Genomic DNA, 26,867 nt, shown 5'->3' on the forward strand with positions numbered 1-26,867 from the left:
CGGCCCAGCGTCTCTACGTCGTGAAAAATTAACTCACGTCTCTTCTGGGACTACCTGCCATTGAAGCTCTGGGCGTTATTCAGATCCTGAACTCGACGGAATGCGTTCCATCAGCTCGAGCCAAGATTTTGTTGCTTGAGCTACACTGGCCGAGGTTGAGCAGTTTCGCGTAGATCACATAATGAGCTGTGCTCCGTGCTGCGCATGCACGAGGAGCAGTGACGTCACACGGTGCACAGCTGGCGCGCCGGAGCCGCCGCCGCCGCGCCCGCCTCGCCGGTCTGCGCATTCCAGAGGAGTGATGTCATAGCCGCGGCTGACGCACTGGCGCCGCCGCGTGCACAGCTGTGCGCCTCCGTTGCGCAATATCCAAGTCTGACTCTGCACCGGAGCCGCTTGATAGCGCCTCTCATTTTGTGGGCATAAGCTCACGCTACGTATATCAAGGCATAGCCGAGAAGCCACCGCAATTTTTTCAAGGCCTGGGGGAACTCCAATAGGAGTATCACATCCGTCTCCAGCCGAATGTTCGTCCATTTTCTCTGAGCAATCCAGGACAAGAGGAAGGTGATCTGTCTCGACCTCGAAGTTCAGACCACAAATATACTGGTCGAACCATAAAACGGCCTACGTTACGGCTAGATACTCCTTCTCCGTCTGACTGTCCTGACTCTCTGTGGGAGTGAGGTATCTGGAAGCAAAGGCGACAGCACGCCGAGTCCCCGAAGGCTGATATTGAAGCAGCACGGCTCCCAAACCATAAGAACTGGCATTCGCAGACACCACGGTGGGGTAGGGCGGGTGGTACTTCGCCATGCATGTTTCAGAGCTAAGCAGTGACTTGAGGCGGGGAAAGCCTCCTCTTGGCTAGGACCCCACATCGAGACGCTGTTCTTGTTTAACAGGGAGCGAAAAAGTGTAGTAACGTCAGCAAGGTTACTACACTTGGGGGCACGACATTGCCGCTGGAACTGTCATGCAAACTTCCCGTTTGCTACAGGTTTTCCTGGCTGCTGCCCTTGCGGTGGCTCTACCCGCCAGCTCGCCACTCTACGACCACCGTGGAGACACAACCACCTGGATTCACCCGCCGCCAGTCCGAGTGGCTTCCGATCAGCCACTACCCTGCCCGCATTTCCCTCAGCTGACCCTGGCTCCCAACCACCTTAGGATCTGGCAACCGGGGACGTCATGTGATCCACGTGAAGAGGGTCAACAAAGGCCCGCCCGATCCGCCTCCCAGTTGGGGCACGACATTGCCACTGGAACTGTCATGCAAACTTCCCGTCTGCTACAGGTTTTCCTGGCTGCTGCCCTTGCGGTGGCTCTACCCGCCAGCTCGCCACTCTACGACCACCGTGGAGACACAACCACCTGGATTCACCCGCCGCCAGTCCGAGTGGCTTCCGATCAGCCACTACCCTGCCCGCATTTCCCTCAGCTGACCCTGGCTCCCAACCACCTTAGAATCTGGCAACCGGGGACGTCATGTGATCCACGTGAAGAGGGTCTACAAAAGCCCGCCCGATGCGCCTCCCAGTTGGGGCACGACATTGCCGCTGGCACTGTCATGCAAACTTCCCTTCTGCTACAGGTTTTCCTGGCTTCTGCCCTTGCGGTGGCTCTCCACGCCAGCTCGCCACTCTACGACCACCGTGGAGACACAACCACCTGGATTCACCCGCCGCCGGTCCGAGTGGCTTCCGATCAGCCACTACCCTGCCCGCATTTCCTTCGGCTGACCCTGGCTCCCAACCACCTTAGGATCTGGCAACCGGGGACGTCATGTGATCCACGTGAAGAGGGTCTACAAAAGTCCGCCCGATCCGCCTCCCAGTTGGGGCACGACATTGCCGCTTTAACTGTCATGCAAACTTCCCGTCTGCTACAGGTTTTCCTGGCTGCTGCCCTTGCGGTGGCTCTACCCGCCAGCTCGCCACTCTACGACCACCGTGGAGACACAACCACCTGGATTCACCCGCCGCCAGTCCGAGTGGCTTCCGATCAGCCACTACCCTGCCCGCACTTCCTTCAGCTGACCCTGGCTCCCAACCACCTTAGGATCTGGCAACCGGGGACGTCATGTGATCCACGTGAAGAGGGTCTACAAAAGCCCGCCCGATGCGCCTCCCAGTTGGGGCACGACATTGCCGCTGGAACTGTCATGCAAACTTCCCTTCTGCTACAGGTTTTCCTGGCTTCTGCCCTTGCGGTGGCTCTACACGCCAGCTCGCCACTCTACGACCACCGTGGAGACACAACCACCTGGATTCACCCGCCGCCGGTCCGAGTGGCTTCCGATCAGCCACTACCCTGCCCGCATTTCCTTCAGCTGACCCTGGCTTCCAACCACCTTAGGATCTGGCAACCGGGGACGTCATGTGATCCACGTGAAGAGGGTCTACAAAAGTCCGCCCGATCCGCCTCCCAGTTGGGGCACGACATTGCCGCTTTAACTGTCATGCAAACTTCCCGTCTGCTACAGGTTTTCCTGGCTGCTGCCCTTGCGGTGGCTCTACCCGCCAGCTCGCCACTCTACGACCACCGTGGAGACACAACCACCTGGATTCACCCGCCGCCAGTCCGAGTGGCTTCCGATCAGCCACTACCCTGCCCGCACTTCCTTCAGCTGACCCTGGCTCCCAACCACCTTAGGATCTGGCAACCGGGGACGTCATGTGATCCACGTGAAGAGGGTCTACAAAAGCCCGCCCGATGCGCCTCCCAGTTGGGGCACGACATTGCCGCTGGAACTGTCATGCAAACTTCCCTTCTGCTACAGGTTTTCCTGGCTTCTGCCCTTGCGGTGGCTCTACACGCCAGCTCGCCACTCTACGACCACCGTGGAGACACAACCACCTGGATTCACCCGCCGCCGGTCCGAGTGGCTTCCGATCAGCCACTACCCTGCCCGCATTTCCTTCAGCTGACCCTGGCTTCCAACCACCTTAGGATCTGGCAACCGGGGACGTCATGTGATCCACGTGAAGAGGGTCTACAAAAGTCCGCCCGATCCGCCTCCCAATTGGGGCACGACATTGCCGCTGTAACTGTCATGGAAACTTCCCGTCTGCTACAGGTTTTCCTGGCTGCTGCCCTTGCGGTGGCTCTAACCGCCAGCTCGCCACTCTACGACCACCGTGGAGACACAACCACCTGGATTCACCCACCGCCAATCCGAGTGGCTTCCCATCAGCCACTACCCTGCCCGCACTTTCTTCAGCTGACCCTGGCTCCCAACCACCTTAGGATCTGGCAACCGGGGACGTCATGTGATCCACGTGAAGAGGGTCTACAAAAGCCTGCCCGATCCGCCTCCCAGTTGGGGCACGACATTGCCGCTGGAACTGTCACGCAAACTTCCCGTCTGCTACAGGTTTTCCTGGCTGCTGCCCTTGCGGTGGCTCTACCCGCCAGCTCGCCACTCTACGACCACCGTGGAGACACAACCACCTGGATTCACCCGCCGCCAGTCCGAGTGGCTTCCGATCAGCCACTACCCTGCCCACACTTCCTTCAGCTGACCCTGGCTCCCAACCACCTTAGGATCTAGCAACCGGGGACGTCATGTGATCCACGTGAAGAGGGTCAACAAAAGCCCGCCCGATCCGCCTCCCAGCTGGGGCACGACATTGCCGCTGGAACTGTCATGCAAACTTCCCGTCTGCTACAGGTTTTCCTGGCTTCTGCCATTGCGGTGGCTCTACCCGCCAGCTCGCCACTCTACGACCACCGTGGAGACACAACCACCTGGATTCACCCGCCGCCAGTCCGATTGGCTTCCGATCAGCCACTACCCTGCCTGCACTTTCTTCAGCTGACCCTGGCTCCCAACCTCCTTAGGATCTGGCAACCGGGGACGTCATGTGATCCACGTGAAGAGGGTCAACAAAAGCCCGCCCGATCCGCCTCCCAGCTGGGGCACGACATTGCCGCTGGAACTGTCATGCAAACTTCCCGTCTGCTACAGGTTTTCCTGGCTTCTGCCCTTGCGGTGGCTCTACCCGCCAGCTCGCCACTCTACGACCACCGTGGAGACACAACCACCTGGATTCACCCGCCGCCAGTCCGATTGGCTTCCGATCAGCCACTACCCTGCCCGCACTTCCTTCAGCTGACCCTGGCTCCCAACCACCTTAGGATCTGGCAACCGGGGACGTCATGTGGTCCACGTGAAGAGGGTCTACAAAAGCCCGCCCGATCCGCCTCCCAGTTGGGGCACGACATTGCCGCTGGAACTGTCATGCAAACTTCCCGTCTGCTACAGGTTTTCCTGGCTGCTGCCCTTGCGGTGGCTCTACCCGCCAGCTCGCCATTCTACGACCACCGTAGAGACACAACCACCTGGATTCACCCGCCGCCAGTCCGAGTGGCTTCCGATCAGCCACTACCCTACCCGCACTTCCTTCAGCTGACCCTGGCTCCCAACCACCTTAGGATCTGGCAACCGGGGACATCATGTGATCCACGTGAAGAGGGTCTACAAAAGCCCGCCCGATCCGCCTCCCAGTTGGGGCACGACATTGCCGCTGGAACTGTCATGCAAACTTCCCGTCTGCTACAGGTTTTCCTGGCTGCTGCCCTTGCGGTGGCTCTACCCGCCAGCTCGCCACTCTACGACCACCGTGGAGACAGAACCACCTGGATTCACCCGCCGCCAGTCCGAGTGGCTTCCGATCAGCCACTACCCTGCCCGCATTTCCTTCAGCTGACCCTGGCTCCCAACCACCTTAGGATCTGGCAACCGGGGACGTCATGTGGTCCAGGTGAAGAGGGTCTACAAGAGCCCGCCCGATCCGCCTCCCAGTTGGAGCACGACATTGACGCTGGAACGGTCATGCAAACTTCCCGTCTGCTACAGGTTTTCCTGGCTGCTGCCCTTGCGGTGGCTCTACCCGCCAGCTCGCCACTCTACGTCCACCGTGGAGACACAACCACCTGGATTCACCCGCCGCCAGTCCGAGTGGCTTCCGATCAGCCACTACCCTGCCCGCATTTCCTTCAGCTGACCCTGGCTCCCAACCACCTTAGGATCTGGCAACCGGGGACGTCATGTGATCCACGTGAAGAGGGTCTACAAAAGCGCGCCCGATCCGCCTCCCAGTTGGGGCACGACATTGCCGCTGGAACTGTCATGCAAACTTTCCGTCTGCTACAGGTTTTCCTGGCTGCTGCCCTTGCGGTGGCTCTACCCGCCAGCTCGCCACTCTACGACCACCGTGGAGACACAACCACCTGGATTCACCCGCCGCCAGTCCGAGTGGCTTCCGATCAGCCACTACCCTGCTCGCATTTCCTTTAGCTGACCCTGGCTCCCAACCACCTTAGGATCTGGCAACCGGGGACGTCATGTGATTCACGTGAAGAGGGTCAACAAAAGCCCGCCCGATCCGCCTCCCAGTTGGGGCACGACATTGCCGCTGGAACTGTCATGCAAACTTCCCGTCTGCTACAGGTTAGCTATCTTAGCAACGCTGCTAACGCTCGTAACGGTTTTTGCTGTTTTATGTTGATGTCGTGCCCCTACGACTTGTCAGTGAACCGTAATAATATTTTGAGATATTTATTCAATTGCGCATACCACGCAATGATCTGCCATCTTTTGCTTTTAATCTCGGGAGATATTGAGACTAAATAGGGCAAGCCATTCTTTCTTATTCAAACTACTTTATCATGCAAACGTAGGGACATGCTATTAGAGTGCATTCGACTTCGTTAAAAAAAATAGCAGCAGGAGACTTATCGTAAACAGCTGCTTTTCAAAATTCATCGTTATCAACTCTTTATAGGCAGTTCTGCCTACTATCACCAATTCATTTTGCTATATACCTTGAACCTCTTAGCCTCAGTATTACAAATGATATTATTCATGAATATATACCCTTCGCTTCACAGATGTAATGTTATTAGTATACGTGGATGATGTAGCATTGTTTTGTTCGAAGAGGAAAGTGTCGAGAAAAGCCTTGATGTAACAAAGAAGTATTGCAAACTAACCGGAGCGAGGTTAGATACCGAAAAATCTAACGCCTTCTGGATAGGCACTTGGGCAACCATTCCGGGACATTTTGCTGTGCTATCGTAGAATTGTTGTGTCTTCAAATATATTGGCATGTCTCTGGATCAAACGAAATCTAATACTCTATATAAAAATTCTGACGTAGCTGAAGTAAGCGAATATTATTAGCATGGAGAGCGCAACATTTATCAATCTTCGCAAAAGCAGCAGTGCGTAACATTTTCTAGTTACCCAAATGAATGTATGTCTTACAAGTATTACATTGTGGCCGACAAAAATACAAGCCTTTGACATAATTTTTGCGACCTTTATCTGGAACTCCCCGTGGGAATTGATAGAGCACAATAACTTAATTATTCTTTCCACTAGGAACTGGTAGCTTGGGTCCGACCCATCTCTTCGTCCGCCAGCTCGTTTCCCAATTGTTGTTCTTTAGAAATTTAGCACATCCCTTTCTGTTTACACTGGGTAGCGGACATTTCATCGAACGCCGTTTCATCGAACGCCGTTTCATCGAATGAATGGACATTTCATCGAACGCCATTTCATCGAACGCCGTTTCATCGAAACGCTAAGGGCCGTTTCATCGAAGTTCTCTGTATCGAGTTTTGGGGCATAACAGTGTTTTATAGATGTTTTACCTTACATTTGTTAAGACTAAGGTGGTTACTTGTGAAACTGTCTTTAGGGTGGAGCCAAATTACTAGAAATAAAAACCATTGGTATAAAAACAAATGGGTATGCGACTTACTGAAAAGTTTTACTCATGTACCTGTCGGAAAACATGACACTGGAGGTAAAGGACCGACACTTAAAACACTTTTGAATGTCTGTGTCGTTTGTTTTTTTTACTGGCTGTCCGGGGGTTTTGGTAATGTGCCATTCACATGTACACCAGCTCATTTGCACACTTACGCTTAGTTGAAGGTTTATTCACGAAAAGCATTTAACTGTCATGGCAGCACGCTTATAATAAAACGATACTCTGCCAGGAGAGCACACAAAATAAAATATAATGATACTCTGATTATCAGCTTTATGCTCAAATTGAACGTTCCTGCTTTTTTTTTTTTAGTTTTCATACTCTACAGAGTCAAACGCTGCACAAAGTGTCAGCCAACATGGTTTCGGGCTACACCCTGGACGGGAACCACCTCCCCTTCACTGTCAACTTTATTACCGACCCTTTTGCCTATGAATCATCTTCAGGACACTTTCTTAGGAAGGCCAACCCGCACCAGACAATAGTAAAACCGTGGGTGTTCTCTGTCACCCAAGAAGACAGAACCCTTTCGGATCCTCACATAACCCAAGGTTACAGGTACACGCTGTCAAACAATAAAACACTACCCGCTTCCCAGAAAGCACATGGTGCTTTCTGTTTTTTTTTGTTTTGTTTTTATGTCTCATTTTTAATTGTTTCATGTGACATGGAGAGGGGTCAATGTTTTATGGAGGCTTTCTTCTCGAAGCAGGACATGTTCACAATGGAACTTATCTCGTCACTGCATACTGTGATTTAAAAAAAGGGAGAATTAGATAACGTTGTGAATAAAAATCAAAATAAATTGCGAAAATATTGCAGGCTGTAACAGCGTTCGATGAAAAGGCGTTCGATGAAACGGCGTTCGATGAAACGGCGTTCGATGAAACGGCGTTCGATGAAACGACGTTCGATGAAACGGTGTTCAACGAAACGGCTTCGATGAAACGGCGTTCGATGAAACGGCGTTCGACGAAATGTCCGGACCCAGTTTACAATCATTAAAAAAAACTAGCACATCACTTGCCCTCGATTATTCCAACAACATATTCGACCCCAGACAAATGCGGGGGCTTTTGAAAAGATATAGTAGATACCTTCATGTTTCTAAAAGTCCGCTTCTCCTTAGAGTATCTCCTTGGAGTACCTAGAAGACGACTATCACAAGCACTAATTGACACTTTATTCCCTATTCCGCCATATAGAACACGGTTTAGTGACTATGAAGGACATGATACTTTAAAACGTGTAAAGCTGATGTGCATATCTCCAAGTGGTAAAAAAATGTTTCTTTAAGTCGCACACATCAACGCTTCCAGTGAGATAATAACTCCATGAACTTTTTTCTTTGTACCGCGTTCGGTTGATTGCCGCTTATGCCACTGACAAAAACTAAGAACACTGCTTGACCTACTGCACAGATGCCGTTTTCTTTTGTGATGTCCTCCACCGAACTCTTAAAAAGGATATAGACTTTACCGACCATTGTATTCGTTTGTTACACGTCCCCATCGAAACGCACATTTCGTATTAATTGTTCATGTTGATAGGACTCAACTGTCTTTGGAGAGACCCGATGTTTGACAGGAATGTCGACATACCACTCACCAGAAAATTGATTTTCTAGAAGAAATTTTGAAGGTAAGAATTGTTTAGAAAGCTTATCGATGAGTGCCTGATTGGCTTCCCCTTTTTGATGCACGCTCGACTACGAGATTTTTAATATCTGAAAATAGTCGAGAGTATTGCGTGCTTAGAAATCTTCTTTGTGTATATGTGATGTGCCGTGAGTGAATATAAGCTCTAGGACTGTGCTTTAAGCTTTAGCATTCATCCATCTATCTATTTATTGTCCCAGCATTCGAAAAAATGCATTCGCGCCGAGCATTCGGAAGGAGTAATCACGTCAATTCATGAAAAAGATAAGCGCATGACAAAGCCTAAAACATGTTTTGACAAAACAAAAATCAGCAACATAAGAACTGCAGAAAAGGCTCAGCCCACAAGAACAACGCTTCGCTCAATGGCTAATGCACTGAGACGTACTGGGCGTCATACATAACGTATAGTTTTAGGGTGCGGCAAGCTTGCAAAATAATGAAGCTCTGACGGATGCAGTTCCACTTTCCATGACGTCAGAAGAATGCTGCGTTTGTTCTGGTTGGACATGGGACCCGTGTGGGCTGCCCAAGTTGGACCCACGGGAGCCCTCTTTCCAGAACTTACTTTGTGCTACTTGGGTTACAACATAGCCCCCACTATACCCACAAATCCGCGTAGTTCGACGACGAAGCCACAGAGTGCCCGGTTGCAGATTTGGGGCGCAGGGATCTGGTAACAGAAAGCATTTCTTAAGGAACCTGGTATTCAGCGCACAGCTTTTGCTGCGGCGAGGACCCGAAACATGGTTTTCAAACCCGACGAGAAAAAAAGCGGTAGCGCGAGGAACGCGAGGAGAGTCACTCGGGAGAAGTGTGTTTCGGCGTCTCGCCGCAGCGGGGCGCCCGTTACATGGCTCTCCTCACATCCGTTGTCTTCCGCTGTACCTTTTAACTTTCGGCGGCCGCGTCTCGTGGCGATCTGCCACGCTTTGTCAGTATAGAGGAGGATACGGTTACAACGATTGACGGTGCCGGTGTGACCCGTACCCGTGCTCGATCTTGCTTGAATATGTAAAGTTAAAGCGACTGACGAGATCGACCAGAACGAGACTTTTTCTTGACAGCCTTCTACGGCTAGGCACCTGAAAGTCGTGTGGAAAAAATGGAATTCCTAACGCTTTCCTCAAAACAGTATGCCAAATGGTGTTCCAAGTTTTTTTTTGTTTTTTTTTTTTGCGTGATGTACTCTTGCAGTTTAAACACGGGTCAGGTGCAATAAGGTTGGAAAGTATTTAAATAAGTGCCTATATATAAGAGTGGAGGGAGAAAGAGTGTTTGCAATTATAGATTAGTGTTATTGTTAAGTGCGTGTAGTAGTAAGGTTCTTGAACATTTCACTTTCAAAGGATATTATAACTTTTCTAGAATCTGCAGCGTTTTTATTTAATGAACAACATGAGCTCAGTGGAGGGTGCTCGACAGTGGCACACGTTCTCCACATGGTCCCTAATTTTGCTACAGTAAGTGATAATAAAGGTCAAGTCGATGCCGCTTTTATTTCGCAGAGACGTTCGACATGGTTTTGCATCGCAAGCTTTTGCATAAGCTGAAGCAAGTACTAGATAATGATTGCCTCTTGAAATGATTAGGTTCTCACCTTACCAACCGTAAGCAGTTTGGGCGTGTGGGCAAAGCAGAATCCATTGAATTGCGCGTTCTCCCCGGAAGACCCCAAGACTCGTTATTGGGGCCATTACTTTATTTTTAGAGCGCAGCTCTTAGGCGCCCGTTTCCGGCTAGAGCGGCGTCGGCGTAACCGCGCGGTGCATTATGGGTAAATTTTCCCGAAGGAACCCGAGGTCCTTCGGGAGGACCTCGGAAGGACCTCGGGTTTCTTCGGGAGGACCTCGGAAGGACCTCGGAAGGACCTCGGGTTCCTACGGGAGGACCTCGGAAGGACCTCGGGTTCCTTCGGGAGGACCTCGGGAGCACCTCGGGCCTCTTCGGGAGGACCTCGGAAGGACCTCGGGTTCCTTCGGGAGGACCTCGGGAGGACCTCAGGCCTCTTCGGGAGGACCTCGGGCCTCTTCGGGAGGACCTCGGGAGGACCTTGGGTTCCTTCGGGAGGACCTAGGGGGGGGGGGGGGGTGTCACGTGACCTGGGGGTCACGTGACCCCTCCCCCGAGGTCACGTGATCTCCCAGGTCACGTGACCCCCCCCCCCCCCTTTCCGAGGTCAACTGACCCCCCAGTACCCTTCCCTCCTCCTCAAGAGCTGCGCTCAAATTCGGCGTTACAGGGAGTTGTAAGCGGCTTTCATTTTTAGAGCGCAGCTCTTAGGGGCCCTTTCCCGGCTTGAGCGGCGTCGGCGTCGCCGTCGGCGTCGGCGTTGGCGTCGGCGTAACCAAGGTCATCCCAAGGTCACGTGACCCCCAAGGTCATCTCAAGGTCACGTGACCCCCCACGTGACCCCCTGAAGGTCACGTGACCCCCAAGGTCACGACCCCTCCCAAGGTCATTTCAAGGTCACGTGACCCCCAAGGTCACGTGACCCCCAAGTCACGTGACCCCTCTGAGGTCACGTGACCCCTATGAGGTCACGTGACCCCCGAGGTCACGTGGTCTCCTTCCCGAGGTCACGTGACCCCCAAGGTCACGTGACTCCTCCCAAGGTCATCTCAAGGTCACGTGACCCCCATGTGACCTCAGGGGGTCACGTGACCTGGGGGGTCACCTTGTGACCCCCATGTGACACCCAAGGTCACGTGACCCCCATGTCACTCCTCCCCGAGGTCACGTGATCCCCCTCCCCGAAGTCACGTGACACCCCCCCGAGGTCACGTGACCCCCCCCGGAGCATATTAAAGAATGAGGGAAGGAGGAGGAGAAGGAGGAGGGGTCTACCCTCTCCTCAGTATCCTTCCCTCCTCCTCCTCAAGAGCTGCGCTCCAATTCGGCGTTACAGGGATTTGTAAACGGCTTTCACTTTTTTTTTATCAATGATCTGATTGTAGATGAACCCACGATACAGTGTTGATTTTTCGCAATGCGGTGTACTGCTTTTTAAAAAAGCTTACGTTTCTGTTGTTTGTTTATTGATGTTTCATACTTAGGTGATAGCCTTCAGATTATTCTTTTTGTAGTGTTAAAAGTGACAGATGGACTTGAATGTTAAGAAATGCGTGCAAATTACAATAACGCGGAAAGTTAAGGTTCCGATTTAATTTCTCTACACTATTAACGCCAATGCTTTAGCAGTAGTAATGTATACAAGTATCTAGGTGTTACAGTAACCTCTTAAGCTGGCCTTTTCCCAAAGAACAGGCCAGTTCCAAAACGTCTAGAAAGCTGGGGTCGCTGCGAAGGACAATGATGCACTGCGCTCCTGAAACAAGGCAAACGGCGTATAAATATCTAATTGGTCCTTTACTAGAATATGCCTATATCTTTTGGGCGTCATTCGCAATAGTATATGGACCTTTTAGACGGGGTTAAACATTTATCAGACTCCTTTATTCGTAAGGCAAAGGATCACATGTTTCACCGTTGTATGCTGCGTCTGGACTGATTAAATTGTCACTTTTAAAAAAAAGTAAAGCGTTTAAAATTTGTGCATAGCATAATATATAAATAACACAACTTTTTTAAAGTTTGATGCCTATGTCCAGTATAACGTAAGCCATGAAACAAGACAGAAATATGAAAAACTGACTTGTGAGATTTGTGGCCAAAAAAACGTTCTAAAATATTAATTTTTTTCCTCGTATCGGTTACTAGTGAAACGACTTGCCCCGCAGCGTGACGGGTATTGGCTCTCTTGCTACATTTCCTAGGGCCATGAATGAACTTTTTTTCGTTAGAATAGACTCCAAGGACTAAATTGTTTGCTCGTTTCACTGAATGTTTATCTGTATTTATTTGCTTTGCTCACTTCTTTGTTCTGCCTACATCATTCCGTGACCTTCAAAAGTTGGTTGGTAGTATCTTCAAATTAAATTTTAAAAATATGCTTACCCTTATGGCCACATGATTAGCATCTACCACGTTTCGTCCGACACTCGCTTTAATTTTTGCTTGTTCGATACCAGGTGAAACAACGAAAAGGTTCGTGAAATCTGATAACGCACATTCGTTATCAAATGTGCGTTTTCAGAACGACCACCCAGATCACAATACCGATATATCATACACATCGACAACGCTCTCTCTCCCGGGCGCGTTTACGCCGTCGAGCAGCCGCCGTTTGCTCCGCCGTATGCTTCGCTCGCCCCATTCTGGCGCGCGAAGGCTAAGAGCGCCGAGGAAACGGCCGAACGAGGGCTAGAAAGAGCGGGTGGCGAGGAGTGCGATTAGATGACCCTCCACGCAATCGCGATTGGCCGAACGCACTCCACCTTTCGTTTATTCGATGATCGAAATCGCGGTCGAGCAATCAGGCCCTCAACCGCGACTATTATCAGAGAGAGAACAAGAATACCAGTGCAGTAAACATCTACCACCACCACACTTCTGCCGGCGCCAAAGAAACATGCTATAAACGGGCGCATGCTCCGTTCGTTTTCGGCAACACGACACTAGCCCAGAGGATCTAGACACTTGGCGAAAAAGTTGGCGAGAAATCTGGCAGCTGAGATTATCATAGTAGAAAAACCCAGAGCCAAGGAGCTAAAAGGTCCTGTCCTGTCCTTTTAGCTCCTTGTCTCTGGGTTTTTCTACTACTATATTCGCCACCAGCTCGCCAGCGACTTTAAACTAATTTCATTAAGCCGTGATTAGCCAACGACTCACTTGACCTTGGAGCCGGCTAATCATAGCTGCCAGATTTCTCGCCGAAGTTTTCGCCATGGGTTCAGATTAGGGCCTTAGTAAAACAAGCCAGTGCAGCTAACGCTCCAAGATCCTGCATCAGCGAGTTATATATGCCTGCCTACGCGTGGTTTAATCAATGCACTGTGGGAGTCAAATGGGATGGAAGATGGCGGCTGTGGCCAAGAGTGACTGCACTTGACTTCCCAAAGAATGTCGCCGTTTCATGCTCAGTTCATAGCAAAGCTGACAGGCCGGTGGAACCAACATGGTTGACGGACCTGTCAAGCACCGGCCTACCCACACGTGAACAAAACGGGGGGGGGGGGGGGGGGGGGGGACGGGGGACGTCAGGCAAGGAAAGGCAAGCTATGGATTTGTCCAGCGATCCCACATCTACCACCATTTTGCCAGCTTTGCTCGCAGCCAACAACTTTGAGGCAGTCTATACCTCGCGCAGCCGTTACGCAACACTCACATGGTACAGGGCGCAGAAACAGGAAGGTTTTGGTATGCAGCTGATTCTAGCTTTCGTAGGAGACTCGGTTGACTCGGCTTGACTAAAAGACAATTAAGACTGGTGGCGATCGTTAACTTTCGATTGCTCTACAGTCACTCACAGCTTAGATTAACAGCAGGGCGTGGTCGGTCCCAAGGATTCGGTTAATCGCTTCTCAAAAAATAAGATCTCGTCATTGGCCGACTAGAGCACCGAAGGACGAATCACGAAGGAAACAGCGGGAACATAAGAGACTGAGCCTTGACTTTCTTAAGCTGTCGGTGACTTATAGCAATGGGCGCGACCAAAAGCGTCGTTGTGATCCAAGATCGCGATTGGTCAACCCACAGCGTCCTGTATACTGATAGTGTCAGCCCAAACGCGGGTTCACCGCAAGGCAAATCCTAGTCAAGATGTAACGAACGGAAACCAGAACAGCGCCAACGAAATATATCGGCACTAATAGAGACGGCTGACTCCTAGTCAGCCTAGTTTGTAGACTAGGCCAACACCGGGTTTGTAGACTAGTTTGTAGACTAGCCAACACCGGGACGAGAAACTCATGACATCATCGTTGAATTTCGCTCTGAGAAGTAAAAACTAACAAAACGTGAGAATGACGTAGTCATGCCTCTGACGTAGTGGCTCAACGTTTGCCGCTCCAACTCCGTGGCATTGACTCCGCTGACGATTGCGCCTCACGTCGCGCGCTAGAGTTGGCAGATTTAGGCGACTTGGCTCACTTGAAGGTTTGCTGGCCAGTTTATTAAATGTATAGACGGAATTAGATCGTAATATTTGACATGGGGTCTTCCTATATGATACTGAAGAGGGCTACATAGTTTTTTAAATATCAAAAATGAAGCGGAGTTGCCCTTTAAAAGTATTTAGAGTACTCCTCAAGTTTTTTTCACTGCAGAGTATCTTGGGTAGAGTACAATAACTTAGAAATGTAATTTAATTACTTTTGAAGATATTTATTGCGTAAGATTATATCAGTAACACCGGAGTACTATATTTGCAAGCAACAGAAGCAAAACATAAAATTAGAGTGCTCTTCTATGCAGTACCAGTATAACAAATATTATGAGACTAGTGAATGTCACAAAGAGTAAAAATAGGATTTTGTGCTATCCGCACCTTGGACGCAATGTTTTGCTAAACGCCAAAGTTGACATATGTCTAGAGTCAACGTTAAACTATATGTGAGCAAATTACCAAAGTGCAGCATTCAGAGGTAACTGAACTTCAAGAAGAAAAGCGCAAGGGGACCCAAAGAACCCCTTCTATTTTTTTTTCGTTGTTGTCGATTTTTACTTTTATTCCCCATATTAAGTAGCGCGCTCAAAAAAGCCTACAACTTAGGAAGCGCTCTTTGCTTTCATCTTGAGGGCTCGTCCTGTTCCTATCTAGTTTCCTGCCTTGCTGCTACAATCTTTGTCTGAATGAAAGGGTGGGGCTACCCCCGTTCCCTCTACGGTGTCTCCAAGAGTGCCAGACGGCGAAAAAAACGGACATTGTCGTCAGAACAAACAAAACAGAAACATTTTTTGAGCTTGCAAGTTTGGTTTTGGTTTGTTTCCTGTTCTGTGTTTGGTCGCTTCCGCTTCAAGTTTAAGCTGGGTGCGCTGATTCCTAGTCCCGTAAAAAAAAACTCCCGCGAGAAATATTTTCATGCACTAAAAGTATATTTGAGATTATGAGTACAAAATACTGAGAAATGCAATTAAGATAGAGCAGTAAAAACTTCCTGTCAAATATATTCGCATGATCCCAAAATACTACTGAAAGTTAATGAAGGAAAGTGTGCTGAGTAGGGTATGTAAGTTAGGTAAAAGTCAGACCTACCTGCGAGGGGCGGCGTGACGCTCCGGCGTCCGTAACGTCCGTTGGGCACGAACTGCGGGGTACCTTTTGCGGCCGACGCGACGCTCAGCACCAGCAGGGCGATGAGGGCCACGGCCCAGGCTCGGCAGTGCAGCATACTGGCAGGGGCTGAGAGGCGACACAGGAAAACGAGCAGAGAGTGAGCCTTCGACGCGGCGCCTATAAATATCGCGGGCAATGCATGGCTTGCACGTGACATTGTCTCTCCAAATCGAATTGTGTTGTGTGTATAATTATGATGAATCGCTTTGGCGGATTCAAATTCAAGAACGCGCCTTGCTCGAGTCTTTAGTGTGGAAGATGCGAGCGCGCGTTTGCACGCCCAAGAAGCTTGGGCGTGCAGCACTCGCTTCAAATCACCCCAATAAGCAGCTCTCCAGAATGCATAGAAATTCCAACGCGAGTTACCGCAAACTTTTTCTTTTCCGAATGCTTATGGCGATGAGCTCACTAAGAAAACTTGGCACGCGGCATTCGAACCACAGATATTGAGGTGACTCCTGCTTGCAGACTTTCTTTTGTCTGAGGTATGAGAATTGTGACCCCGGGTCTAGGAACGCTCAGAGCTCCGATCCCTACGCCAAAGTGAGAAACACCCTTTGAAAAATGCCGCGGCGATTCAGACGGCACTATTATCAACTCGAGAGTGCGATAGAGTAAAAGACAAAGGTAAAAGAGTATGCAGGGGAAGGAGGAGGGGGGAGGAATGCCTATACTTATGTCAGAGCGCCAGGAACGCCAGCGCCGGGATCCGCTTCCAGTGTAAATGAGCGGTAACCGCTCATTCACTCTGGAAGCGTATCCGCGTTCGCAAAGCGGTTGCGAACATGGTTGTATACAGATCCAGTACAATTCCACGCGCACTTTATGTCATCGGGTGCGCGTGCAATTGTACTGGATCTTTATAGACGCTTTGCAGCAGCTGTGCATGGGCTCCGCCATAGCTGACCTTCAGTTTTTGTTTCCTCTTATTGCGTTTAATTCACGTCATCATCACCCTAGCAGGGCAGGTCACTGCCATTTTAGATTTTATCGTACACTTCTCCCCAGCATCGGCCTTTGTGAAGGCTCGTCAAAGTTCGCTTCAATGCCTCGGCATCCGGATAAGACAAGAGAAGGTCAGCAATGGCTGCCGTAATCTGGCGCGTGTGCAAAGCGTCTATACAACCGCGTTCGCAACTGCTTTGCGAACGTGGATCCCCTTCCAGTGTGAATAAACGGTTAGTGCGCTGAGAGCTATCTTTGCTCGCTCGGCGCGTGCGACGTGAGGATGCTCGCCGATAGTAGCAGCTAAAGCGCGCGCTCAGCCAGCATGCGCTTTAGCTGCAACTATACTTCGTTTCACCTTATGTTGTACCGCAGCGAAGGCTAGAAGCGCGAGCTCATAGCGTTGGCAGCTGGCCTTGGTGCACGAGAGCTTGCGAGATCTGCCCTAGGGCAAGGAGCTCGCGCTTGTAGCCTTTCCTGCGGTACAACACAAGGTGAAACAGAGTATAGCGGCGGGTTTCCTCGCGCCGCACGCGCCAAGCGAGCAGAGATAGCGGTGATAGCTTAGCGCACTAAGAGGCGCAGTGCTGAAGCTTGGGGAGGGTCGAGCGAAGGGCGTAGACACATTGGCGAAGGCCGCGCACCCTCGCCCCTAGGCTCACTTCCAAGTGGCGCAGCTAAAGCCCCTCGATCTGCCCTCGGCCCTCGATGTGTTTGCGTTTGTCTTGCAAGTAGCGTCAAATGTGCCAGTGCACGGAGCCCGTGTCCTGAGCGGCCCTTGGAAGCAAATGGCGGCGCAGCACTGAAATAAGCGGCCGTTGGAAGCGAATGGCGGCGGAGCACCCACTCAAGGCACGTGTCTTGCGCGTTCCGACAGCAATGGTTGGCGGTACTTGAAAGCGTGAATTATCGAGGGACTTTAGGCGCAGCCCACTGACCTCTATTGCAGTAGGCTCGATCGCGGACCGCGGCCCGGCAGCTGGGGCCGAGTGTCGCCACCAGCGGCCATTGATTGACACCAGCCAATGCCATGACACTCTATTGAAAAAACTAGAAGAAGGGCCGTTTCTCCTGTTTCTCAGCTTGTGTCGGCACTGAAACCTTCTAGCTGCTTTTCGATAAGCCCGTCGAACAGCTTGCGTACAAACATGAAAACTGACAGTCCTCGCAGTTCCTAAAAATAAATATTTCGTGGCCGAGAGTGACTCTTCTGGGCGAAAAATGTAGTGCATCTTAATGAGGCGAGAGTTACTTAGAGTTACCGCGGAGTCGGTGGCGATCTCGTTGAGCTGGCTTTAGCAGACCACAAGCTCGAAGGTTTTGCTACGCGGAATTCGCTCACACACGGAAAACCGCTACCGACATGGAACTTCTTTGTCATTCATCAACTTCTGGGCTTCTCCGGGGACGGTCTCATTGACGGCAAGTTCATTTGTTTACTCCACTATGAGAGCAAGCCTGCCAGCTCAGCCGTAGGTGCTGAGGTACGTTTGATTTTTTTTAATCGGCGACCGAACATTTGATAAACGCCGGTTAGATATCGAAATACCCGACATAAGGATCGCAGCACACCATAAAATACTCGCCTCCAAGCACAGCGTACATGCTTCAATATTCTTACTGTTGTGCGTTTCTCCCATAGACTTGCGTGTATTGGCTGGTGCCAAGCAATGGCCTCCGGTGGCTACACCGACGGGCTCCCGATCCGCGATCCAGCCTACTACAATAGAGATCAGCGGCGCAGCCTGTACCGCGAGCCACGGGGTTCTCTGTTCGCATTTCATTTTCCCCCGATAGTACATACACTTGCTTCGGCGTGTTCGGGAGTTTTATCGACCCCCAATTTCACTTTTTGAGCTTTCGTTTTGTCTTAGTTTGACGCGATGTTTGTGAACCGTGCTATTTGGGGGACGGGATATTTAGGAGTATTCAGTTTAACCCAAACACTCTTTTGCTTAATATTACTCCAGACAAAACCTTAAAATTTAGCCGAAAGAAGCACACACAGGCACACACATAAACTATAAGACGTTTCTGTTCTTTCCTCGTGGGCTTTCCGGGATGCGACGGCGCACCATGCCGTTTCCGAGGCCGTTATACCCTCGCCATTTAAAACGCGACTTATTCCCCTCGCCACCGCGACACCGCTTCATTCCCAGGTCTACGACGGGAAGTTGCTCGCGCCCGGACGCACACAATGCACTTCTGTAACCTCGTTAGCTTCAACTCTGGGTCCTCGGAGAAACCCATGTATGCGATTAAGCATTCTCGTTTCCAGATTCTTATACCCGCGACGGCGGCGTCGAGCGTGAAACTTGAAGGGTGCCTTCTGAACCCTCCACCGGACGAGGCTCTCGCCGTTTATAAATTTTAGAGAGCCTAGATTGAAGACAGGTTCCATCTCAAGCCACGGGAAGCGTTTGCAATTTAATGGCACACTCCTCCCGCTGAGAGTGATCGCAAGTATACATGCGCTGTGTTGTCGCGCAGGGTAAAGCAGACGGGAAGGCGGAGACGCGTCTGCCAACGATCGACGATTTTGCCACCTTCTCGCAGCTCTTATTACAAAGGCTGCACCAACACGCCCAAGTTGCCATTCTGCACATAAACCACCTGATCCTGATCGAGCATTTGGAAACTCTTTCTAATATAGGCTCTCTAACGAATGCTACCTACCCTCCTTCTCATGCTCCTGTTATTGTGCGCGCCGGTGTCCTGAAAGATGGAAGGCAGAGCGGAAACTTTACGCGCGGTGGAGCGTCTCATTCGATTTTGCCAGAAGGAGGAAGGGCGCGCGCGAGTGTGCGCAGAGCCTGCGGCGCGTTCGCTGAATTTAGGATGCTCGGAGCGGATGTAGAGATATGGATTCATACGCCTGATTCACTGGAGCGACGTCAAGTCGACTAGCGACCCCCGCTTTCAAGCACTCGCACCGACACTGGGGGTGCGTGCCCGTGGAGTCTGTTGTTTACGTTTTTATGTGTGCGTGTGTTTGTTCTAAGTAGAAGGAGCCAGAATCTCGGCGACGCCTCAGGTGGCTCCCTTATTAAAACAGCGGTCTTACAGGTACGGTAAACGAGATCCTGAACACAATTCCGAGATTTTCGTAAATAATGTGTTCGCGATTGCGAGAACGGACTCCGCGTTATTTTATGCTACGTTGTCCAGGACAGAGTCCAGGCCAGCGTCGCTTGCACGGTGCTGTAGCCTCACACTGCTGCGAGAGCGAATGGCTTGGACTTGCGTCCCATTCGCACGCGCTCACTCAAGTAGCTCCTGCATGTCTTCACTGCGAAAGCTTCGCTAGCCTTGACGCCGTAAGACTAAATCGTTGACGTCGAGTGTAAGCTATTCTCGGAGATATTTCTAGACGAATATATTTGTGTCGACAATGTGGTTTCTAGAGTCACCAAATGTTCCCAAGTATCGAAGCTCGCGAGCTTCGTTTCAGATCGAGTCGCGGCGCAGCGGTCGCGATCCAACCGCTGCCCTGTGCGGTTGAAGTGGGTGGAAGCGAAGCGCGTACAGTGTAGCTTTTGTTTTCGTGCGAGCTCCTCGATGCAGTTTCCTGGTCGTGGCGACACTGATTTGTTTTTATTAAAGTTTTCTTTCCTTCGTTGCGAGTGGTGCGGGACTTGCTCCTCGCTGTCTCGTCTCTTTTTCTCGCCTTAAAACACATCAAAGTCGAGTGTTAGGCTTAGCGTTTGAAAAGTAGAGTTTGAGACACAGCACCAGTGCAACCGGAACGAGCAAACGAGCCGGCAATTTTTTTTGGCGAACCAAAAAACCGGCTGCTTGACATAAAAATAAAACAAACTAGGGAAAATCAACGCACCTTCAGTTCGGTCCTAATTCTCATCGATGTGCGTGCGTACCAGGAATGTCCGTGATAACGCGCAAACGTTTTATTTTTTTATGTATATATATATATATATATATATACATACTGGATTCAGCGGGATTAATTTCCGGTAAGCGGACTGCATGGAATTTGGTACTCTGGGAACGTTCAGTGACTCTAGTGGTTCCTAGGTCGAAGGGACATGCAAAGCTCTGGAAAGTTTCGAGCCGATTGTTCAAGGGTCTCGGAAATTGCAACGTTGGTGAAACAGACGAAACCAGGTTTTATGGAAGCGTACGTGGGCGGGATGACACAGAAGCAGAGCTGCTAGTAGTTGTCAGAATGCGTTTGTTTGTAGTTATCATCAGTGGCGGGCGTATTTGTGGGTGTGGCCCCAAAAAAAGGGGGGGGGGGGGGAGAGGGAGGGTTTTAGGCATGACGTCACGGTTGAGGCTTTGCGCAGATCTATTCTGTTAACCTGGGGAAGGGTGCTGCAAAGATGACGTCACGGAAGAAGCTTTAAGCAGATTTCTTTTGTTAACCTAATACCGTATTTACTCGAGTAATAGCCGCACTATTTATGAACAAGGCCTTTGCGTCTACTTTCCCACAGAACAGACATACAACCAATCATTCCGTTGCGCATAAATAACATAGCGAATAACCAGATCGAGAATACGATTCTCCATACAACTTCTATCTTCAAAGATAATATCTTGGCACGAAGACGTTATCTTTGTCCTGCAAACAGCTGGAATCATGCTGTCGAACGCAATGATTGGCAATCTGCGTGCTCCGCGAAAAAGCGAACCCTCAGGCTTTTTTTCATAAACAGTGCGGCTATTACTCAAGTAAATACGGTATTTGCCGTTTCATTAAAAAATGAATAATTGCTTACTAAATAAATACCCTCGATGCATGACGTTTTTTAGAAAAGCTGCCCTTGGGGGGCTTAGGAAAAGCGGACGGCCTCCCTCCCTCCTTTAAAGGGCAACTCCGCTCCATTTTTGGTTTTTAAATAACAATGCAGTCCTCTTCAGTATCGCCTAGGAAGACCACACGTGAAATGTTACGACGCAGTTCTGTCTAGATGTTTCTTAAACGGTCCGGCAAACTTTGCTACTCGCCAAGTTGCCGAAATCGGCTGACTTGGGCGGGCGAATTCAGGCGCAATCAACAGCGCAGTCAAGGCTACGGCATGGGCGGAGCCAACATTGAGCTAAACGTCATTATCATGGCCCCCTTTTGCTTGTTTTCACTTCTCCGGGCGAGCGTAGCGCATGACGTCAGCAACGTTGCCTCTCGGCGCTCAGCGGGGTCGACGTGATTGGTAACGCGCCTGCGCAGCGCGTTTCTTGGGAGCCGTCCGGCCGCCCGCCGTGGTCCCGCCGTGACCGCCGTCTTCCGCGTCACAACCACCGTCGTCGTCTCACCGATTGTGATTATTGTCTCTCGGAGTTTCGTCCACACTACGGGCACCACGTGCGCAGACTTATGCCGCAGTTGTGCAGACGTCGTCGAATGCCGTAGACACCAAAACGTGGCGAAGAGTGCGGTGCAGACGACACTCGCGCCTGCCACACGTCCGCCCCAATCCCGCCCGTCGTTGGGCCGAGGATCATGTGACGTCTCGTACCACGTGATGGGCATGTACTTGGCGACCCGAGGCCAATGTTGCCCGGCGGAGCCGAAGTTTCGGTTTCGATTTCCGCTCGTGTTTAAAATTAGATTTAAAAATATATATCCCATTTTTCGCGAAGCAAACGACGTAGTGTGTTTTACTAGGGCTTTTTAATTCAAAATCAATCATTATCCCGAAATCTTCAGAATTGAGCGGAGTTGCCCTTTAAATCCGCCCCTGGTTGCCACAGATTCAGGCACGTAGACGCGGGGGGCCATAAGGCCCCCTCTTCCTCCTTCAAGAAGCCTTCCATTTTGCTGGAGCCTCTTCTACCCCTCCCCCTCATACAGCATTTTGTCATAAACGCCCCCCCCCCCCCCCCCCCCCTGAATCAAAATCCTGGCTACGTGCCTGCATAGATTCAATATAAAGTTCGTAGTTGTCAGAAGTTTGTTTGTAGATAGATGTCATCGTTCCAAGGGAGAGTTCGTAGTTATGAAAATAAAAACTTAGAAGCATAGTTTGTAGCTGTCAAAACGTGTGCTCGTAGTTTCCTTAACCGTTTTAGAGAGAGCTCACAATTCATTCAATAAAAAAAAAAAAAAAAACATTTCAAGGTTTTTAACCTTGAAATGCTTGCATTGTTATTTTCAATTACTTGCCAATCGAGCTTACAATGACCACTTCATCACGTGACACCCGACAATAGTCGCGTGATCGTTGAAAAATGTGCAACTTACGACTTTGCAGTATATTTCCCTAATTTGGTCTTGTTAAATTTGTATGACAAAATGATGTTTTGTAAACTTTCAAGCCACTCGACTTTATTCAATATTCGCCTACGAAAATAACTGATGCACCCCCCTATTTCCCCTAGGGCAATGCATACTAGTTATAAAAAAGGGGGGGGGGGGATGAGTGGCCACCATGAAAGATTGCGCTAAAAAGTGCTTTTACTTTGCTTCAGCAGACGCCTGTTCTGCTGCAGGTCGCTCTCTGGTGTCACAGTCCTCGGAAGCTTCCGCCCCCAGAAGGTGGGACGCCGTGACGACAGCGACCCTCGTGTTCGCTCGTGCTTTTCGCCAGCCTTTCTACGACCAACCACCAGGATCGTGACATCCAACAACATGACACTTCGGTTTCTATGACGTCATTTGTTGCCTCTTCGGGACCACTTTGTATGCATGGGTACCTAAACACACCAGTCGGAGACGCGTTCGTCTGCCGCGTGTCGTCTGCTTTCTTTCGATGGTCGGCTACACCTTCGGATGCGCTGCTCCCGACGCCATATATCAATACGCGCGCCGAACGCGCCCCGCCGCTCGACTCGGTCGCCTCCGTCGCCGTCCTCCGTTGACCCTGACAAGTTTTTTGGCCCTATTTCTTACAGAAAGGGAGCTACGCTTTCTAATTTTACAAAAAAAAAAAAAAAAAAAAAAAAAACAGACGTGAAAAATACATCTTTGACGAAAAGTTTAGATTGCTTTGTGTTGACGTCGATTTTTACGGTCCATTTTAGATCGAGCCTGGGGACCTCGGATACCCTACATATGTTCCGTTTCTCTTTCTTTTTTTGTTTGGTTGCCCGTAACAGCAATTTATTTTATTATTTGTAATTTAAAGAGTTTTAAAAACAAGAACTTTCTGCGAGAATCATACCTTGCGCTTAAAAACGTATCTAATAGAAGGGCCGTTACATGCAAATAAGAATTTGTTTGTTCGAACATAATAAAAACTGCATCATAGCGTTTAACTGTGCAAGTTGTTAATAGTTAAACATGGCACGAAAAGAAGCCACAAAAAAACAACAACAACAACAACAAGGACTACAAAAAAAAAACATTTGACGGAAGTGTTTTGTTTTGTTCCAATTGCTGCCCATATGTATACTTCAAAATCTCTATTTTGAGGTTGTATGAGTTCGCTAACATTAAAGCTTGGGCGAATTTGGGCATACTTGATAATTAAAACAGCGTAAAGGACGAGATGCCGGATGAAGAAACACAAAAACGCAACGCTGAATCACAACTAAATAGTTGTGAGTTGTGAAGAGGTTGTGCCGGGCCGTCGATAGCTCTGTTAGGGAAGATAGATAATCGATAGCCAATGAAAAAAAAAAAAAAAAAAAAAATCAAGCTTAAAACAAATAATTTTTTTTCTCCTTCAAAATCAAATTTATGCCGATAATTATTTAGTCTTTATAAGCTGGACCTCTCCAAGCTGGCCGCTAAAATTACCGAACCGTTTATGAGCAAATATCTGCATGCATGTATTTTTGTACTGCCAGTAACTAGCGGGTAAAGGCCGAAACACGTGTGAGAAAAATTTACCGAAAATCGCCCGTGGTTAGTTTCCTAAAAAGAAACATGATCTACAGAACAACACCTCTTTCGTCCCTCCGTCCCTATGTTTGTTATTTCTGTTTTTATTTAACTTCACCAACGCGCTCACATCGAACTAAACATGATCTTTAGCTTCTTTTTTTTTGTGTGCTCCCAACAACACATTTTGAAAATACCCAGGCTTCACTCTTCGCGGCATGTTACCTATGTCTAAATTAAACATAGCCACTGAGAGAACGGCAAACGAAGGTTATGCCTAAAACCAGCATTCACATTTTTCCCGCGCTCTCCAATGAGCAAATGTACAATATGTGACACGTTGTACAACTTGCAAGTCGAGAAGGCGTTCTAAAAACATAGTATTGTGCGCATTTGTTTAACGTTTTGCTGGCGTGTTTTTTTTTTCATATATTTCACACTTTCGAACCCTTCGGGAACGAGCTGTATTGGCCCTTTATTAGAACATTTGACTTCCCTTCTTCAGTTTTGCCTGTAGAACCGCTTAGCCTCTCCGACAAAATATGCTATTCAATACCTCCGCACGAAAAAAAAAAAATGATCGGGACTTGTAATTTAGTTTACTAGATCGAATGTGTCTGTCAGCGTGTTGAACCACTAGACCCTTTTCAAAAGTTCATTGAGCCATATTGGCAGTGGCCATTGCTTGGACAGGAAGCGCGTGATTGGCTCCGAGTTCTCGCCGAACGCTAACGTCAGCGCTCGTGTCCAATCCATGCTTAGAGCTCGTGCCCAAACAATGGCGAACAGGCAATGGCGCGGACTGCTGGAAAGCGTCCATTTTGAGGCAAATCAGTGAATAACGCGATTTCGCAGGAGCTTCCCCTCTAATATATTATTTACATAATGCTGGCTTGTTTGCGATTTCGCAGTTGCAGCTTCGTTCTTGCGGCAAAAAAAGAAAAAAGAAAACATGCGCGATGGAAGCATTAATTCTTGTCGTCGAAACTGCGAAATCGCGAGCGAAATCATATCATGCGATGCAGGCTTTAGTGCTTTCGATCGCTTCGCTGTTCTCACAAAACGCTGTAAACAAAAGAACAAAATTAGAAAGAAACCAAAATTATTATCGTGAACTTTTGATGCGTATATGGTTGTTATCAGTCTAAGTAGCCTAATGGAGCGACGACTGTAGTGATAATTAACGACGCCCCGTGTTTCAGAGAAGGCTCGGTGATACGCTCCTCCAGCTTCCCACGAGGTCATCTTCTAACTGCCCGATGATCAGGTCATCTCTGAAGGCGGCATCGCTATCGTCAAAACCGGTATCTCTGCAGAAGGAGGGACGGCAATTTAGCGATATTATTCGTATTGCAAGAGTTGGGAAACAGCACACAATCCGAGGACCCGAAGACACGTTAGATGCCATGACATCCACCTCAAACGTTACTCGCCTGTACCATCTCCAGTCGGTAGTGCTAGCACGATCTAATGAAGGCTTTTAACTACACTACTTCTTTCGTCTTTATTGTATTCTTTGTTCTGAGGCAATAATTACTGTATACTTCGAAATGGCATTAACGCGGACGCATCAAATTCGAAAATCAAGCTCGAGCGAAACGGTCAGCTAAAGGGAATAACGAGCTCATCGTTACCCCAGGATTATTAGGTAGTAGTAATTTCACGGTAAAATTAATTCTTAAAGTGCCTAAATGAACGAAGCTATTCCAGTAAGTTTAAGTGAAGTCTGTATTATTGGCCGTTTTTGAAATTTGCATGTTAGGGTAGAGCACAAACCGAATCGCTGTGCTAACCGTTTGTCAGTTTTTTTAATGCCCGCCTCTGCGGTAGAAGTGAGTAAAAGCACATTTAGCACACGGCAACGTCACAAAGAAAGACATACGCGCAAACATTTAGTATACGTAGTAATCAACCATCAGCATTTAGTAATCAACCATCAGCATTTCGTGTTTTCTTAATGACATAGACGTGGTAGGTACTCTGCATGAGTTTCTGTTCGAGACATACTTTGTGTGTGTGTATGTATGTGTGAAAGGCGTGCTGTACGAAGAGAAGTAAGAAATATCGTCACACTTTTGTTGTTGGAATGACCTTGGGTGCGGTATCCACATAAATCACAGTATTACAAAAACTGGTTTCTACATGAATAGCATCTCTGTACTGCTGACATATGAAGTATTCATAATAAAATTAAAATATTGATGAGCCATGTATTCGGCAGTAGTGTTTTGTGTGTTCAGTTAAAAAATAAAAGACCAACTCCAAATTGCTACACGGAGTCTTACTGTGACTTATAAAGCAGGGAGTGCCATAAAGGGTCTTTATTTTTTGATGCTGTGAAGAGGCAGATTATATAGTTCAGATAGAACGCTAACTTGAGGTGTACAACATAGTCTTAAACGATTAATTCGCAGACAGAGACCTGTGTTGCCCCTAAGGACTCAAGAAGCTTTCCCGAGGGGGGAACAAACAACAGAACGGACGAGTTAACGGGCTTTTAACTTGATAAAGGTGTTACAGTA

At 49.2% G+C, this 26,867-nt stretch overlaps 1 protein-coding gene across 1 annotated transcript in view; it reads right to left on the bottom strand.

Annotated features, from left to right (window-relative positions):
- LOC8052735 overlaps window positions 1-26,867 on the bottom strand; it is a 211,815-nt gene that overhangs the window by 63,721 nt on the left and 121,227 nt on the right. Inside the window, exon 2 of the mRNA XM_029986532.3 lies at window positions 15,537-15,683. Coding sequence (XP_029842392.1) covers window positions 15,537-15,672 — 136 coding nt within the window. The 5' untranslated portion in view covers window positions 15,673-15,683. The remainder of the gene's footprint in view (window positions 1-15,536; window positions 15,684-26,867) is intronic.

The sequence above is a fragment of the Ixodes scapularis genome, unplaced genomic scaffold, assembly GCF_016920785.2.
Source record: "Ixodes scapularis isolate PalLabHiFi unplaced genomic scaffold, ASM1692078v2 PGA_scaffold0__279_contigs__length_252992795, whole genome shotgun sequence".
Taxonomy (NCBI): Eukaryota; Metazoa; Arthropoda; class Arachnida; order Ixodida; family Ixodidae; genus Ixodes; species Ixodes scapularis.